At 38.4% G+C, this 18,257-nt stretch overlaps 1 protein-coding gene across 2 annotated transcripts; it reads right to left on the bottom strand.

The window, feature by feature from the left end:
- Positions 1-5,348: 5,348 nt before the first annotated feature.
- SYT4 (synaptotagmin 4) lies at positions 5,349-17,767 on the bottom strand. 2 transcript variants are annotated; one of them, XM_051643390.1, is made up of 4 exons: positions 17,205-17,767; positions 13,576-14,390; positions 11,911-12,031; positions 5,349-8,831 (listed from the first exon to the last, which is right to left on the bottom strand). In XM_051643390.1, the coding sequence occupies exons 1-4, from the start codon at positions 17,236-17,238 to the stop codon at positions 8,524-8,526; spliced, it is 1,278 nt and encodes a 425-aa protein (XP_051499350.1). In that variant the 5' UTR covers positions 17,239-17,767; the 3' UTR covers positions 5,349-8,523. The 2 variants fall into 2 exon arrangements, with proteins under 2 accessions (XP_051499350.1, XP_051499351.1); XM_051643391.1 differs by having other exon boundaries at positions 13,582-14,390.
- Positions 17,768-18,257: the final 490 nt, after the last annotated feature.

Genomic DNA, 18,257 nt, shown 5'->3' with positions numbered 1-18,257 from the left:
ATACTGTTTATTTGCCTCACAAATCAATGTACATAGGCAGCTTAGATGCAGACATCCAGAGGTTTCCCGGTCCATCTGTTAGTGTCCAACTAGAAACTTTCATTTAGACAAACCTAAAGGCGATTTCATTTGGAGGCTATTACTGAAATGTAATCAATATTGTTAGTGATACTGTGAAATGCTTCTTACTTTTTTCCATAAAACCAGTTGTGTTTTCAGAGCCATGTAAAATATTTACAGCAGCTGTCAGAAAAAAAATCGTGGTTATCCCTGAGATTGTCTTCAAGACTAAATTAAATCTTGCAGTCACTATACAGCACCCTTGACTGGTTAGAAAAAAAAGATCTGTAACAGCAGTGATACTGTTTTCAAATGATGCTTCTTTCCTTGTGACTTCAAAATAAAATATTCTTAATATGCTTATTTGTGAATTTTGAACTTCTGCATCTTAGTTTTTGTGAGGTTCTTTCCTATATTCTATTTTTTTGTTAGCACTATAAGCTTTCATAAAGCACTGTTTCTCATGTGGAGGAAAGACAAGGATCTTTTTGCAACATTAACTTTTATTGCAAACACTCTATTCTAATTTATATTAGCTGATTGATTAATTCATAATCCAAAATGCTATGACTCAGAATTGCTGTTCATGACTACTGCCTCAGTCCTATGTGCAACCACAGCCCTAGTTAAGCTCCTTGCAGTTGCACAGCACTTATCTGTCACCCAGTGGGACCTTAAATTCCTGCATATTTCACTTAAACCCAAACACCATACTGCATTGTCCACTTACAAAGTACAAATCCACATCTTCTTACAGCTCAGTTACCTAAAAAACCCCCATGTTTTGAGAGATTGCCCAAAGAGAAAGAATATGGTTCAATAATGAATTAAACCTCCTTCCTCAGGACAAGAGGAAACTCAACACTTTCCAGTCAGGCCCTGCCTGTTCTTCATTGCCTTAAGAGATTCTTACTTCCAGAAAGATTAATAATGGGAAATCCCACTGGATTTAACTTAGACAGTGGAATTGGGAGCACCCTCAGTAAGTTTTCTGTTGACACCAAGCTGTGTGGTGTGGTCAACATGCTGGAGGGCAGGGATGCCATCCACAGGGACCTTGACAGTCTGGAGAGGTGGGCCAGTGCCAACCCCATGAAGTTCAACAAGGCCAAGCGCAAGGTCCTGCACCTGGGTCAGGGCAATCCCAAGGACAATTACAGGTTGGGTGGAAGATGGATTGAGAACAGCCCTGAAGAGAAGACCTTGGGGGTGTTGGCTGATGAGAAGCTCACCATGAGCCAGTAAACATGCATTGGCAGCCCAGAAACAAATCGTGTCCTGGGCTACATCAAAAGAAGAGTGGACAGAAGGTCAAGGGAGGTGGTACTCTGCTCTTTTGAGATCCCACCTGCAGTACTGTGTCTAGTTCTGGAGTCTCCAACACAGGGAAGATTTGGAGCTGTTGGAGTGAGTCCAGAGAAGGCCATGAAGATGATGAGAGGGCTGGAGCACCTTTACTGTGAAAACAGTCTAAGAGAGTTTAAGTTGTTCAGCTCGAAGAAGAGAAGGTTCCGTGCACACCTTAGAGCACCTTCCAGAACCTGAAGGGGCTACGGAAAAGCTGGGGAGAGGCCTTTTACAGAGGTGTGTAGTGATAGGACTGGGGGAAAGGTTTTGAACTGGAAGAAGGGAGATTGAGGTTAGACATTAGGAAGAAATTCTGTAGTGTGAGGGTGGTGAGACACTGGAACAGGTTGCCCAGGGAAACTGTGGGTGACCCCTCTCCGGAGGTGTTCATTCAAAGTCAAGTTGGATAGGGCTTTGAGCAACTGGATCTAGTGGGAGGTTTCCCTGCCCATGCAGATCCCTTCCAATCCAAACCATTCTATGGTCTACAGGGTGAGTGACACCTTGCTCATTAAAGAGAAGCAGGTTAACCTTTCTAGAAATGTCACACTACCTGGAAACTCCATGTCTGATATTTCTGCAGCTTCAGGTGCAAGGAGGGTACACTGTGGTGTACCACACCAGCACCTGGACAGATTTACAACCTCCTAGGATGGATATTAATGGGATGGGGGCAGCAGGAGGGAGGGCAAGAAATCTCATCCTGGAGCAATGGTGCTTGGGAGTGGCTGTGGATGGGTGGCTGTGGACTAGTGGTTTTGGAGGGGTTTCTCAAGGTGGCCTGGTCCAGGTCCCACTGGCTCAAGGACTGTTAACAGAGACATCTCTTCTAGTGGTGCAGTTCAAATAGACATGTGATCAGTGACAGCTGGTGGTCTCCAAGTATGCAATAGTTGCTCTGGGATCTGCTGCCAGTGCTGGAAGTTGGCTTTGGGCTTGGGATTCTGCTGTGGGTACTTGGTACCTTACAGGGAGAAGAGGGTCAAGCACACAGCAGTAGAAGGGGACACCGGAGCCACAGCAGTAGTCAGTATAGCATGGTGTGCCAGGGCCTACCCTTGTCATACAGGATTGGGTAGGGCTGCTGGAAGGTTATGGAGCAATGGTATCAGTATAACAAAGAGTATGCTTTGCAGCACAAAATGGTGGTAATAAGTTTGGTCTAGTTCTTACAGAACTGAGGAGGAGTCTGGCCTTTGTTAGAGGGTGGCTTTCAGAGTGGAAAGTTATTGAAGTGTGATATTTTCAGTGTGGTAATATTGAGATGCCTCCACCTGAAGATGGGGGCCCAATCTGCTGACCTGCTCAGATAATAGCTTGGGAGGTTAGGTGTTTATCATGAAACCAGGATCCAGGACCATTGCACAGATCTTGGACTGTTACAGCTGTTCTTTGTGGGCATCAACAGTACTGCTGGGGCACCCAGAGTATGTCAAGACTGACTTCAGAGCTCTGGAGGACAAGGGCAAGGCATAGGAGCCTAGGTGGTGTCTCCTCAGTCCTGTTACTGAAACTGAAAGGCTTGAGCAGAAGTCAGCTCTTCTGACAAGACGCCACCTGATTTTATTGCTGGTGGTGTAATCAGAGCCTGCGTTTCTGTGACTGACATTCTCTGGTCATGTACTAAGTATTTCTGACACACAATAGCAAAACCAGCAGAAACATAATAACATAAAAAAATAAATATAACAATAATGTAAACAGAAAATTAACTCCTCCCATTTCTCCTTTTATTTTGATTCTTTCTTCTGAACTAGAAGGTGCTGCTGTGCAGCAACTGTAATCAGTGCTCCAAAGCTGCCTTTAAGCCTCCAAACCCAAAGTAATTTTACAACAGCTGTTAAGATGTGGAGGGTAAAGACAGTCTAGAAAAGATTGTAAGAACTGGTAGCTTTGTGAGACTTAGGAAAATATGAGACTTCATAAATAGAGTACAAATCAGAAGGTGTGAGACCAGCCCTCAGGATCCGAACTTGAGGGAAGTGGTGTCAAAACCCCCGTTACAACCCCTCAAACAAAAGTCTCATTTTCATCCCAACAGGCCTGCCTGAGAGAATGGAGACAACAGTGATGGCCCACAGCCTGCATAGAAAATATATACAATGATCAGGGATGGAGGGGGCCAAGGTCCACTCCAGCTGCTCAGGCTTATGACTCAAACACGCTTGCTCATCCTTGTGAAATAAGGAAACTAGGCCTATAAAACAGGGGGCTGCAATGGTGGCTTGAGGAGCCTCACTGACACAAACTCTCCCCCACTGGCTGGCCCAAGGCTGGATCCAGGACTGGTGATTTTTTGTATTCTGTCTCTAAACTTTTCTTCACTTGTTTTCTCTTTACACAAAGCAAGGCCCAGCCACATTCAGGTTGTGCATCTTGAACAAACAGATATTGTGACTTTCGTGATCTAAATGTCAGCCTTTATGATCGTGCAGCCTGAGATAACAATTGAAGTATCCGTATTCTTTCTATAGTTTTAATTAAACCTAATATTCAAATGCAGACCTTGAGTGTTGTTTCACCTTAATGTCCTGTTGAACATTTCCTTGGACTATAACATTTTAATCACTCTCCCTGGAATGGCCAAGTCTGTGGATCAAACCACATCTGGGCTCCTCTCTGAGAAGTTTAGAAAGCAAGGGGGTCCAATCTGCATCTCCCTGGGTTGCCCTACCCAGGTTGTGACAGAAGGTAGCAGCTTACATAGGATATATTGAAATGACATTTCAGGAATAGTAGTGTTGTTCATGGGCATCTATGGTTATGCATTATAATGCATTATGTTGCCATCCATGATGCTGTAAAAATATAAGGGGCTTAAGAGTAGAGGTACACCTCAGAAATCACATCTCCTGCAAAGAGGACATCTGTAAGGGTTCTCTTGAGGAGGATTTATCTGTTGTGGCATTTTGAGTTACAAATAACAATCAGGACAAAAGCCTTGAGACTTTCCCTGAGGCTCAGCTTTATTATAGTTGGGAAATCTGAAGACATGCTTGCTCACTGTCCTGAAGAAGTGGGTCTGAAATGTGACCTATGCATTAGTGCTGTTTAAAGATAATCATACGATGCAAGGAAGAAAAAAGCAGCAACTGCACAGGATAGAAAAGAGCAATCTCTCACTTGATACTTTTGTGTTGAGGACAGATTTGCCAGAGACAATATACCAACTTATATCTATGGAAGATGTTTCATTTCATGCATGTAGTTTGTGGATTCTGTCTCTGATTTATGTGACAAGGATCAGGGATCCCTTCTAGGCAATTGGTTGTAGGCTCACAAAGGGAGACAATAAATGGCAATGCGTATCCCTTCTGCAACTGCCTTCTTCCTTCCCTAACTTTACGTTCTGTGCTGGTAAAATACTCTTAATAACCTTAAAGACCACAGCAGCAGTTTGTATTTGTGTATAACATCTGGAGCACTTTTTCCACCTTAACCTCCAAACTCACCTGACAAGCTGGTGCCTTACATGACTTCCACACATCAAAGGCAGTAGGAATAGTACAGCATGAGTGTCCAAGGGCTGGTTTTTGCTTCTGGAAAACAAATGGAATGTCACCAGGGTTCCAATAGTAATGTGACTTGTATTTTACTTCTTTCACCTGATATGATAAAATTAATTCCTGTTTACATCTGTGTTGTCAGTCCCTACAGGGCCTATGTAGGCTAGATTTTCTGTCATGGGCCATTTCTCTGGTTCTAGCTTGAGTATACAGTACAATTCAAGACAAATGTAAATATGCAGCAAGAAGCTACAAATAAAGAACACATCATGTGCCCAGATAGTGTTTGGCAGAACAAGTCTAATCCATCTCCATAAGAAGAGAAAGACTTTGCAAGGCAGATGTTTTTTTTGATAGAAGCATGAGAAAGTAGACCACAAATACAAAAAATAGCAGAAATCTCTTGAAAAGATACATTGGTAGGATAATTGTTTTGGGATGGGATGAACGAAAGCAGCAGTTTATTCTTGTCTTACACACATGGCACAACATACAGAACCAGCACAAATAACTTACAAAATCTCATACACCATGCTTCCTCTCAAATAGCTTCTATTAAGTTACAACACCATAACGAATCAGGTATTTAGTTACGACAGTTCTCCAGACGTAGATAATCTCCCATTCAAGGAGTTATTATTTTTGTAAGCTACTTTGACAAACATTTTTTTTTTTTACATGTTTAATACAGTACAGTATCCTTAACAGTGTTCAAAATATTCACAATGAGGATTGAGTAATTTATAAAACAGCAGAATTTCTTGTCTCAGTACAGGTCCACATTTGCTCCTGCATTGTCTGGTTTACAGATGTGTTACAAGTCGTCTTTACTCAACTTTCCAAGCTAAACATCTCTTTAAGTGAAAACCAAAATTCTATTTACAGGGTTTTTTTAGGTTTAATAAAAATGTCTTTGCTTCCCTTTGCCATTCTTACCTCCCTGCCCTCCCAACAACTGCCATTTAGCTGATAGAAATATTAACCCTCAAGCTGCTACAGGAACTTAAAAAATAATTGATGACGACTTGTTGGATGCAAAACGATAGACAATTACATCCCATCATTAATTTAAAAAGGTGGATTGGATTTTTTGTTCTACTAATGTCAGAATTCTTGTCCATTGAAGACAGATGACTCCTGTCATTTGATTTTTTAGAGATAATGTACCACTTACGGGCTAATATATAAAACCTAATTTTTTTAATTTATTTTTAATTACAAGCTGTCCCACTGTCTTTCATGCAATCACGTTCAGTATAAAACAACTCTGATTGTGTGATACTGACTTAAAGTTCCCCAGGTGCCATAAGATCAAACAGTATATCCCCTTTTCCATGATCCTATTGGCATTGCTGGGTTGACATAGGAAGAGCTTTGCTCTGTGATTGCACTTCAAACCCCACTGAAGTCTGTGGGCATCTTTCCTTTGACTTGGTGGCTTTGGATTAGCTCTGCTTGAATGTGGCTGGCAAACTCTAGCCCTTACACAGTTAATCATCTTTCTAAACATATAAGCAAAAAAAGATTCCTCTCCTTTTTACATACAATAAGCACGTTTTTTACATTGAGCATTATCATAAAAAGCATGTTCATGTTATTTTGAAAATGTATTTTTACAGAAATTTATAAACACTGTTATATCAAACACATTCTCAAAAACTGGAGAAAATACCAACACAAAACCTGGAAGAGCCTCAATAGAATTCTTCCAGTACTATTTGTCTACTTGCATATTTCATATTTCAGTGTCCTTTACTGCAAACATAAGTTAGCCATATGAGAACAGGTAAAGTTGACAACAAATCTCCAACAGTTTCAAATAGGACCTGGATCTGTTTTTTCATTAAAATAATCTGACATCCAATGTATGTGGGTTTTTTTACCTGACATGCTCATTCTGTTACCTGTACTCACACTGAGCAATATGTTAATCCCCAAAAAGTTTTATTCACTTCAGTGGCATTACACATGACAAAATGACGTAAGCAAAAATACTGAAAACGGTTTTTCACTTTTAAAATCCTTCTTACGTCAACAACTAACATCATTATATTCTTCTTCCTATATATTGTAACTGAAAATTATGTAGGAGTAATATCTGAAAACAATTGTGTATCAGAAAGCAGTGTACAAACCTTACGAAATAATCTGCTAATAGTTGTGCTCTAATTTTGACAGCCTAAAAATCTATCTGGCATGACCAAGAGTAAATTTCACAGATCTAAATGCTTTATTTATGTATTATTTATGTTACATATAATGATCCCCCAGCCTTGCAAATTTTAAGTTTAAACATACATATGTCAAACTAACATGAAATCAGAATGTTATTTTCCCTTACCACCACCAATTTTCAGCACAATCAGCATGGACTTCAATGCATATAATCTAAGTGAAATGCACTTTCCAAGTAGTTTGTCTAACATAATATTGGATAAATTGTAATGTGAGTTCTGTTTCTGATCCTGCAATAGATTAAAAATGCATTCAAATCCTTATGTGGGGAGTAGCCTTGTTAACTATAATGGTATTACTCACAGTTCATAAAGTTAAACAGCCTAATAAGATTTTGTTCTCTGTCTCATTCTTTTCTTTGTTTTTGTTTCTTTTAAAGTAAAACAAAAGAAGAAACTACTTTTCTTCAAGTATTATTGACTGGTTTAAAATATAATTGGTGGAAGGTCATTGACTGTAATGTCCTGCATGTTACCTCGTCTCAACAGAAACGCTTTTCCATGGCTTGAAATACTTAAGTCCTTGCTGGAGGAAAAAACTGCAAGCCATATCTAATCCCAAATTCTAGCTACACTATAGCATGTGCAGTCACCCTTAAAGCAGCCCTTTTCAACAAAAGAATGTATGTTAAATTGCTTGATGATTTGAAGAATGTATCTATTTCAGTCACTGTAATAAAACAAATTATATACATACATATTTAAAAGTAAACTGTAAATAATTATACAGTATTACCACACATAAAACAATTAATTGCATGTTATGGTATGTAAAGTAAATTGCTGAAAATCTCTTCAGTCTTTGGGATGATCAAAGTATAAGTAACCAAAAACTTAAAAACAATGATTGAATTTTCATAGAAGGTTTTTGATGGAGGGACAGAAGGAACTCCCCTCCTACTCACTCTCATTCCCTGTGACTTTTACAGACTCAGCCCCCTTCCCATTAAGCCACAGGGTTTTTTTTGTTTGTTTGTTTTTCTAGATTTAGTGGTATATTTTAATGAGATTATCTTCTTCTGTATAACAGTACTAATAATGCTTCCAGTAACTTTTTCATAAAACATAGCCTGTTCTTACTGAAGTTTGTAGTGCTTCAAAATCTTCAGACTATTAAAACTCCAGAAGAATAAGCATCTCACAGAATTAGGTGAAATTCTAATGTAATACAAATTCCTTTATTTATGGTGAAACTTTAGTTTCCTTCTGTTCTGATAATTCAATCCATTTTTTATTCCCCAGAGCCCTCCCCCCAAAAAAAATATTAAAAAAATCTTGTAGTTACAAGCCTGTAATTATAAATATCAAAGAAAAAAACTACTTCTTGCCTATGGAAACATACACAGCTTTTCAAGTTGCATCCCCTCTCTGAGCTGCTAACCATCACACAACATATGCCATTTGGCAATCTGTCTCCTAGGATATTCACAAATTTCTTTCCAGTGCTCTCCACCTGTTCCTTCTGCTGAAGATCCCAAGGTTAACCTGCCAATGACCTCATTCCTTGACCCCCTGTCTGAATCTAAAACCAAAAATTCAATGCTGATATCGTCAAGGCCCTCACAAGGAATGTCAAAGACAAACAATTCATTGAACACTGCATTTGGAGTGCATTTCTTCACATGGGTTTTCTTTTTAGAAATTCTCTTCTTAGCGTGATAGAGGTTCACTTTGACATAAGGGTCTGCAACGAAAAGGAAAAGCACAGATTAGCTACTGAACAGTACTGTTTAGAAATTCCTTGATCAAGCTAATTGTAAATGTTATAATTTAGCAGCACAATTACATCACAATAAGGAGATGTTTCAAGTTATTAAAGATTAATCTCATCCAACATTTTTGTTTACTTCTGAATTAGGCCCTTCAAGCTTCCTTTACAGTCACCAAAGATGGAAACAAGATTCTCCTTTTAGTGCATGATTAATCTGATCAAATACAGGTGTATTCTTAATGAGATAAATCCTGCCCTGCAGTCCACTAATCCCAATAACATCTCTAGTACATGCAGAGGTGGTCTGAAAGTACACAAAATTTTAATGGACTCTGACAAATACTTATCATTACATATTTATGTGAAACAGAAATCAGATTTTCAGTTGTTCTACCAGTAGGGGTTAATCATTAGCATCAATAAGACTCGTGCAAAGAAAAGCCTCAGAAAGGGGAAAATAAGGTCTTGTTGGAGAATGGATAGATACATGATATTAATTTATTTTGTGGTTCTACCAAAGTTAATTGTCTTGATTAAATTGCAGACACCATTTTTTATTGAACAAATTTAACACTATACTTGAAATGTAAGAGTAGTTTTGTTAGGATTTTTACTTGATTTTATGTATGTGCTGTGCTACTACTGAAGTAAGGAAGGGAAAATGGCTGTATTTTTAGCTGTCAAACAACTCTGAGTGTTCCCATTCCTCATAATTATTCAACAGTTACAAGATTCCTTTGCTATTGTCTTCAACAATGGCTATATTTCCTCCTTCAGGGGAATTCTGGAGAACACTTTAAAAATAACTCCTTTTGAGTACCTTGGCACTTATTCAAATGTGAACTTATTTCCAAGTTTTTATGGTGCAAATAAGCAGTACAAAATCCTTTCTACTGAATCTGACACAAAAAAATGGTCTATGTAAACAATCAGCTAATAAACATCAAGAACAGTTGAATACTTATTTTAAAAAGCTAAATGAAGACTGAACCATATTTAGAAGTTCTATGACAAAGTTATCAGACTGAAATGGTCCAATGACAAAAAAGTTTTTTGTTTCCTTGGGCTGACAATATTTTAACAGGAGTAAGGTATGAGAGAATACATCTTCACTTTCATACTCTATCACCATAAGAAACGTTTTAAAACTTTAATGTTATTAAAATGTTCATTGGCTTTGGAATGAACATATGCCATGTAAGCATAAAAAACACCAAGAACAATATCCATCAGTGGATTCACATTGTTGTTATTTCTGTTTAAAGGGCATTACCTGTCTGTGGCCTCTAGCTACTAGATAATGCTAGATTATCCCCTTTGGTTTTATTAGGTTTAGTGGGAGATCTTAACATTAGTGATCAAGCAAACCAAGGAGGTTGTGGGAATGGAACAGCTTCTGATTAAAATATTCACATCTTCTAAAGAAATTGAATTATGCAACGGTTTACCTGATCCCATAGAAACACAATTTCATCCTTGTCCTTCTACAAGATTTATGTTGCATTGAGGGGAAAGTCACAGAGGAAATAAGGACTGTTGTGAGTGCAGTATATTACTGACACCCAATCATCTATCGAATCTGGCCTTGCTGATAAGCAGCAAATAATGAAGAATTGTCTAAACAAACTAGGTAGCATGGTAGCAGGTGTAGCATGGCTGTCTGTATCTCTTGCAGATATTATATTTCTATTATATTTAGCAAGGTTGTACTGAGGGAAGGCAGAAAGAGCGAACAGAAATTATAGCTTTACTCATAAGAGGTACTTGAAATAAATGCGTCATTTGGATGTGCTATAAGGTCCAGGTGGCTTCTGAGACTGGGAGGGCTTTTGTTTTCCAATTGTTCTGCTAGTTGGGTGAACCTCAGTCAGACTGGGTCTGTTGAGATCAGCTTGTTGTCAGGCCAGCTCCATGAAACCTCCATTATCTGCTATGATTGATTTTTAAAAGTATGCATGTTCTCTTTTAGTAAACTGTTGGGTTCCATTTATGTCCTTTCTCCTTATGATATGTAAATAAAATTGAGATCAAAAGGATGTTTTCAATGGAGCTTCACCATGTAAATGGAAGTTATCTATACCTTTGTTGCACTGGATCCAGTATGGGCTAACTTTTTAGGTAAGTTTTGGAAGTTCTTGGTGAGAGTAGAAAAACTGTATTATTTGCTGTAGTGACTATGAGTCAGTGGTTCCCAAAACTACTTCATTTAAAAAAAAATCCCATGAAGTGAAAGCTTATCAGTCCTATCCATAATCTACAGCAGATGCACTACTGTTTGTATAGTCCTTTGTTGTGTACTGTTCTTTTTGTGGAGTTGTCTTACCCTTGGTATATTGTACATTACAATTTATTCTGTTGTTATATTACTTAGCATTAGTGTGCATCTAAGTGCAATTTCAGTACTGGCTTCAAAGGAGATTCCACTGAATGCAAAATGGCACAAGACCAGGAAAAGGGAGTGCAAAAACTGCTTCTTCTTAGCTCACCCCAAGTACAGCTCATGATAAGGCATGGGTTTTATGTCAGAACCTGCTTACAGCACTGGCAGGGTCCATCTTTTAACCTTACCAAACAAGTGTTAGAGTTAGTGTGCCAAATTCAGCACAGGTGTAACTGGCTGCTTTTCTTGGTGCTAAGCTGAAATAAACCATATGATGATATCACTCAATACTGTTCTTCTATAAATAACGCATTGGGGTTTTCTGTCATAAATAAAAGCTTTTAGTCTCTGCCAGCAGCATCCCATACTTATGGCAGATGGGTTCTTTTCAAGACCATCATAAAACTTACTGGTTTGCAATGTAATGTGTTTGTTTGTTTGTTTGTTTAACAAATGTCATTGTTAACATGTGATTGAAGAACAAGTTTGTAAAATATATACCCTCAAAAATAAAACATTGACCTAGATATGAATAAAATTCATAAGCTTCAAATAATAGAAACACTATTTCTGAATCCATGGGCTTTTTTTAGTCTTTGAGATGCTACATTTCAGATATCTTCTGTCTTTTTTTTAAGATTCTTTGGGCATATTCATTAATAAAGCCATTACCTGATAATCCTGACACATCAGATTTAGGTAGATGCCTGGCTTTTAAAACAACCACAGTGAGCGTGTTTGTTGTAGACTGATAACAGAGAGAGATCAGTAGTTCTCCACGCCCAGATGATTTCTGAGGAAATAACAGAAAAAAAGAAATAAGAATATTTTAAAACAATTGTCTTGACCAAGCTTTAAATCAGAATTAAGAAGACTTATAAAATGTCACATAAATGTATGTTCTGAAATGTTATAAAAGGATATAGCTTAAGGAGCTATGCTGCTTTACACAGCAAATATAATTTCCCTCTACTGTAGTTATATAACCCTTTTTATATTTGATTGTCAGACTGGACAGAAATAAATAATAAATTAATGGATATACAGGTTGGCATGACATTATTAGCTTCAGAGATTAGAATTTAAATCCTATATCTTCAGAAAAAAATCTCAGTGGATGAAAAAGATCTTAAGCAAAACAAAATTCTGTAAAAGATATATTGGAAAAAAAAAAAAGTAAATTAAAAAATCTTAATTAAAATGTTTTTCAACAGGATGGGCTCATCCAGTTAGTGAAATCTCATCCCTGACACTTTCTGAAGCTGTGAAATACATCTAAAAATGAGATCAAAGACTTTCTCTATGATTACTGTATTTGAACTTGTAGTAGCAGTTGACTTCACAGAAAAGAGGAAGACAAGGAAAAGAAGCAAAAATAATACCTTATATTCCAGAAACCCAATATGTTCAAACTATCAGTGACATAGTTATAGTTGTCATAATATAGCAATAGAATTGCAAAATAACAGTTTTAGTTACAGGTATGTTGACTGGTAGACATTTATTTGATTTGGCAGCATGCTTGCTCTTTGAAAACAATCAAATTGAAAGTCAATACACATTCTACACCCTTAGTAGAGATTAAGAGACATGTGTGATGCATGTGCATTTCTGCCATTCAGCTGTGATGGTTGTAAATGATCATAGTATTTGAAATTAGGCAAAATAATATGAAGTATTTTTAGCCCTGTAAAGTGTGTATGTTTTGCCATTGACTTCACTAAGGCTTTGGCTTCTCCCTTGTGTGTTACTATTCTTACTAGAGCTGCAGCCTGTGTCACAGTTCTAGAGAGAGAAGGTAGTAACAGCACTGAAATACAAGAACATGCTACTGCATCAACAATGTAGTCTCTAGGAGGCTCCAAATTGTTAACTAAAGCATACCTGTATTCTTAAGAATCTACTATAAAACTCATGTAGTTGAAGTGAAAGATACACATTGACGTCAATAAGCTTTAAGAAAGAATGTTCTCAAACAGAAATGAAGAGAGAGGAGGAGAGGAATAATATATAACACTTTATATTCCTGAATTTTAAAGAAAATGTATGTGAATTGAGCCCTCTTGATCTAATGTAAAAGGGTTCACTCAAACTGGCTGGACCAACTGAATAATCAAGTAGAGTTTAAGACACTGGCAATTTCTTGAAACACTCTTATTGTAGTGTTCTTTTATTACATTTATGTGATTGCTTCCCCATACTGCCATTATGAAAAAATCTCAATCATTTGCATGATGAGCTCGTTCTCTTTCCTTTCCAAGATGGCAGCAGCATTACACAAGAATCGTAGCTAATACTAGCTCAACACTTTCAAAGTTTAAACAAAAAATATGTTACCCTAACATTTCTTTTGATGATCTCTCTGTCCATTAGCAGCTTCCCTTCTGATAGTTCAGTTCCTGCAAGGGGAATGAGGACTTCTCCAATGACATCATCTCTGGAAAACCTGTCAAAGCTCAAGATCACAAAGTGAAGTGTTAAGTCTTGAATTTGGCTATATGGGATCCCATAAAACGTGAAAGTCTCATCGAAAGCTGGATCTAAAGTTTTCCTCAGCACTCTGGTTTTCACCTTGTGCTTTTTCTCAGGCAGGATTGTCATTTTGATGTAGGGATCAGAAGTCATTGACTGTTCATCCATTGCTGGCAGTCCACGTGCTTCTTTGATGTTCACTACAAATGCCTTTTTCTCAAAGTTGTACTCTAAGGAGAAAAAGAGAGTTCCTAGCTTGTCTTGTTTATCTTCAGATGACAGAGAAGTGATGGATTTTAGACTATCAGGGGATACTGAATCTTTCTTCCTTTCTGCAAAATGCTTAGGAGATGAATTTTCAAGATCTGGAGAGCTCTGGATTTTAGAGGTTGTTTTGGGGAAGTTGCCATTCAGATCTCTCTTATCCAGGTCAAGATGGAGAGAATTCTTTGGCATCGCTGACTTGTTCTTTGCTTCATTTTTATCATCTGCTCCAAACTTCTTTTTACTGTTGAGATTCTCAGGGTAAATATCAACCCCCTTCAAAACATGGACAAACTTATACGGAGGGGTTTTATTGGATTTGGAAGATTTACGTTGGCAGCAGATCCAAGCAAAAAGGGAGACAGAGAAGACAAGGCCAAATGCACTAAAGATCCCAACCACTGTAGGAATTTCATCTGCAAATCAAATAAATAGCAACAAGCACATAAGCAGCAATGCCTTGGACTCTGTGTGACATTTAATAAACTAATAATTTAGTAAAACAAACCGATACAAGATGGTAATAGCAGCAGGATCAACAGACTGAAAGTGCATTGTACATATTGCTCGCCACCTGCAGGCATGAGTGTGTAGTCCCTCAGCAGGGCACACATTATCTTAGTATTTTTCCATACACAGAGTGTCTGGGAGGAAAATACTATTCCCATCCTAATAGTAATAACAATTAGTAATTGATCGACTATCTCTTCCTTTTGTGTGTAGTTTCTGAATTTATGTCCATGAGTAATACCAGCTCTCCAAAGGTTTCTGCTTTGAGTTTATGGAGATTCTGTGGTTAGATAAAATAGATTCTGTAATACACATTAAGTATAGATACATCATTTGCTTTTCACACTGCTTCCTAAAATACACTGCACATTCGATTAACTCATTTTTTATGGTCTGATCCCATAATTGCCTGGAGGTATCTTTGGAAAGAGCTGAGTTTAACCAGAGGTTATAACACTCAACCGTTTCAATAGGATTTTCAGTATTTTGCAGGAGCAAGTCTATCAAGAAAATATAGAATAATTATATACCAAGTGTCTTTTCCAGATGGATGTGACACTGAGCAGTCACATGTAAGCCTAAAGCTGAAAATACTATTAAGTGCATCATTAATAACCACTAAGTTTTGCATTTAAAACACTGAACCAAAGCTATGGAGAGTTTATAGTAAGGGTCACCACTTTTTAGGAGTATGTAAGAAAAATATAAAAACAAAAATCTCTTCTACCTTAATATGAATTCTATACTTAAACTGAATAAAGAGAGAACTAAGCAAATGTTACAACCTCAGCTGTCATATGGATACATTAGTTACCATATAGAGTATCATTAGTCCTTCAAAGTATGCATCCAAAGGGAGAATGAGCACAACTAATGCGAAATCCAATTTTGCCCATAAGTAACATTACTAAGTGAGTTTAAACCTCTCACAATGTTGCAATAAGAGCTTAATCTTTATTCTCTGCAACAGTGGAATACAGGTAGAATATTAATGGAATGACATTGCTTATGCATAAAGGCAATTGTGTAATAGTTCTGGGTCTCTTGAAATTGATTAGCAGATCATTCTGGATGAGAAAAGCAAAATTATCCTCCTCCATGAATCACTCAGTGTCATCTGGGTAAAAGCTGGATGGGTAGATGCCACTACACTTTTGCTTTTAAGTGATATGATACAAAAAATAAATAAATAAATAAATAAATAAATAAATAAAAAATCCACAACATTATCAGAGCAAAGTAGGACATCATGTTCCAGCACAGAAAGAATCAGGCCTGCCTATTAATGTCTTCTGACAATATTAATATCATTTTCCCTTTGTCTACAATTCATATCATTCTACATACTTAATTGTAAGAATTTAATAAAATTACTGAAAATTACAGACATAACTGAAAGGAGTGGTTTTTTTTCTAAGTTAAGCACGTGGCTCTGAGTTTCAAGAATTCCCTGAGCTGCAGAAATTTAAATATACACAGTATAAAGTTAGAAAGCAAGGACTAACTGAAAGCTAATCAGAATACTTTAATAGCTTTTAAAAATTATTTGCACATTTAAAATACTTTTTCATGAAATGTCAGTCTTTTTACAGTAATTCAAATTAGATGATATTTTAATTCTACAGCTACTGAAAGGAGTGGTAGAATAAGTCTGTTGTTTAAAATATTAATTACCTTCTTTAAACAAGCAATTAGATAAGCACGATGTCACAAGTGGGGTTAGAAACATTAAGTGGGTGGGGTAGGAAAGAAGACTAAATGGTAAGGAAAATGGCTTTATATTTACAAACAATTTTGTTGCAACCTCAATTTTTTGCTGTTGTCATAATGTAAAGAGATTGTTTAACATCCAGGGCAGTGTATTAATAGGAAACATCACCTATTGATCCTGGGAGAAGTTATTATTTCAGTTGCATGGTATAAATCTGGAGTCACTTCACTTAAGTCAATGGAAAGATCTTTGAATTAAACCACTGCTAAAGCAAATACAAGCTAAGCTACAGTCGATATTTGTAAAGGAGAGTTCAGAACATTTCTACTTACTGCTTTCCTGAGTATTTACGTACTTATATTCAATAAGTGCACATATATGACTGCTTCTGAAACTTGTGGTATCACAGTGAATCACTCTACACCCAGGGCATAGAAATGACAAAACGGAAAAGTTCATTATTATCATTGCTATTCTCAGTGAACCCAGACTGATAATTATGCAGCTCTTCCACTAAAAAAAAACATCGGCTACATGTATTTTCATCTTCCCAGCAGTGTCCTTTACAAGACTACCTTTCACTTTAACTAGCAGTTGACAAATATTCCTCTACAACCAGGAAAAAACGGAATGACAATTTTTGCAAGGATGGCTTGAACGAAGATTTTTCTCTGTGGCACAGGATGCATTTACATCATTTAACTCTAAAGCCACTCTACTTGAACCAACAGAGAGAAAACAACCCCAAACCTCTCTCATCTGAAAACGCACCCACATGAAACCTCTTTATCCCTCCAGGATCTTTACCAAGGGGGTCGAGTGGGGTAGGAAGGAAAGAAAGAAGTGAAAGAAGCCAAATTCACACAACTTCTTGGATCAAAGAGAACTGGGGGAAACCAGGTTCCTCCCAACAAGCTGCGTGCTGGGAGGTGCTGGGAAGGTTGGACAGGGGAAGGGGAGCAGCCCCCCGAGACCCTCGGGCGAGGAGTCGGGGCCGGGACACGCTTACCGAGCTGCTGCCGGCCGGCGGCGATCGGAGCCATGTTGGCGCGGTGCGCTCCGCGGGGCTGGGTCCGCCGTGCGGGGCGAGCGGAGCCGCTGTCCGGGATGCGGGAGATGCGGGAGCCGCTGTCCGGGATGCGGGAGTCGCCTCCCCCGGGGGGCCGAGCGACCTGCCCGAGGTGCCGAACGCACTGCTCTGCTGTCCCCCGTGCTCTCCGGTCTCACTGGTCACGGGCAACCTTCTTTTCCGCCGTGTTTGGTTTGTTTTGTTGTTGGTTTGGGGTTTTTTTAATGTGGTTTATGGTTTGGTTTGTTGTTTGTTGTTGTTTTTTTTTCCTTAAAAAGAAAAAGAAAAACAACAACAACAACAAAACAACAACCCCAAACCTGGAGACACGAGCAGTGGGGAAGGTGGAGGAAAAGGCTCCGAGGGGGCTGGAAGAGAGGGGGGGAGGGGATGCTTCGGTCCTCGCCTTTGCTCACTGATTTGCAACCCCCTTCCTGTTTTGGCTCTTCTGAGTAGCTCCACTCGGAGACTGAAGACGTGGTTGAAGCCCAAATTGACGCAATCCTGACGCTACAGGGCTGAAATCAGCACCTTCCCCACCTCCCATCCCCCTCCCTATCCACCACACCCTCCCTCCCTCTGTCTCTCTCTCCTCTCCCTCCCTCCCTTTCCTCGGGATTGAACACGCACTTATTGATTATTTTAACTGCCCTGCTGCCGCATATTAACTCCCACCCTCCATCAGACACAGACAGTGAAATGCTAATGTCTGTGATTCAGTGCACCTTCTGTAATACTTGGGTGTGTCTGTATTGCCAGAGTAAGATTTACTTATTTGCTTATTTATCTATTAACTGGACAGGCTGCAAGAACGTGAAGGAGATGGCAACTCAGATGATCCAGACTGACACGGTAACACTTTCTGGATGTGAATCATGAAAACTACTGATGTGCCATCTCCCTACTCCTCCTCCCTGCTTCTCCCACTATTCACCACCACAAAACCACTCAGTCCTCAATTCTGGAACATACTTCTCCTCTTGACCTACAGGA

The sequence above is a fragment of the Apus apus genome, chromosome Z (genome assembly GCF_020740795.1).
Source record: "Apus apus isolate bApuApu2 chromosome Z, bApuApu2.pri.cur, whole genome shotgun sequence".
NCBI classification, from domain to species: Eukaryota; Metazoa; Chordata; class Aves; order Apodiformes; family Apodidae; genus Apus; species Apus apus.
The sequence above is the reverse complement of the archived record's forward strand: the minus strand, read 5'-3'. Positions and strand labels throughout refer to the sequence as shown.

Coding starts and splice junctions, on each gene's coding strand:
- SYT4 (XM_051643390.1), bottom strand. CDS start 17,238: ATGGCTCCGATCGCCGCCGGCCGGCAGCAGCTCG. Junction 14,391..17,204: donor CGCCGGCCGGCAGCAGCTCG/GTAAGCGTGTCC, acceptor TTTGATTTGCAG/ATGAAATTCCTACAGTGGTT. Junction 8,832..11,910: donor TGATGTGTCAGGATTATCAG/GTAATGGCTTTA, acceptor TTTTCGTTGCAG/ACCCTTATGTCAAAGTGAAC.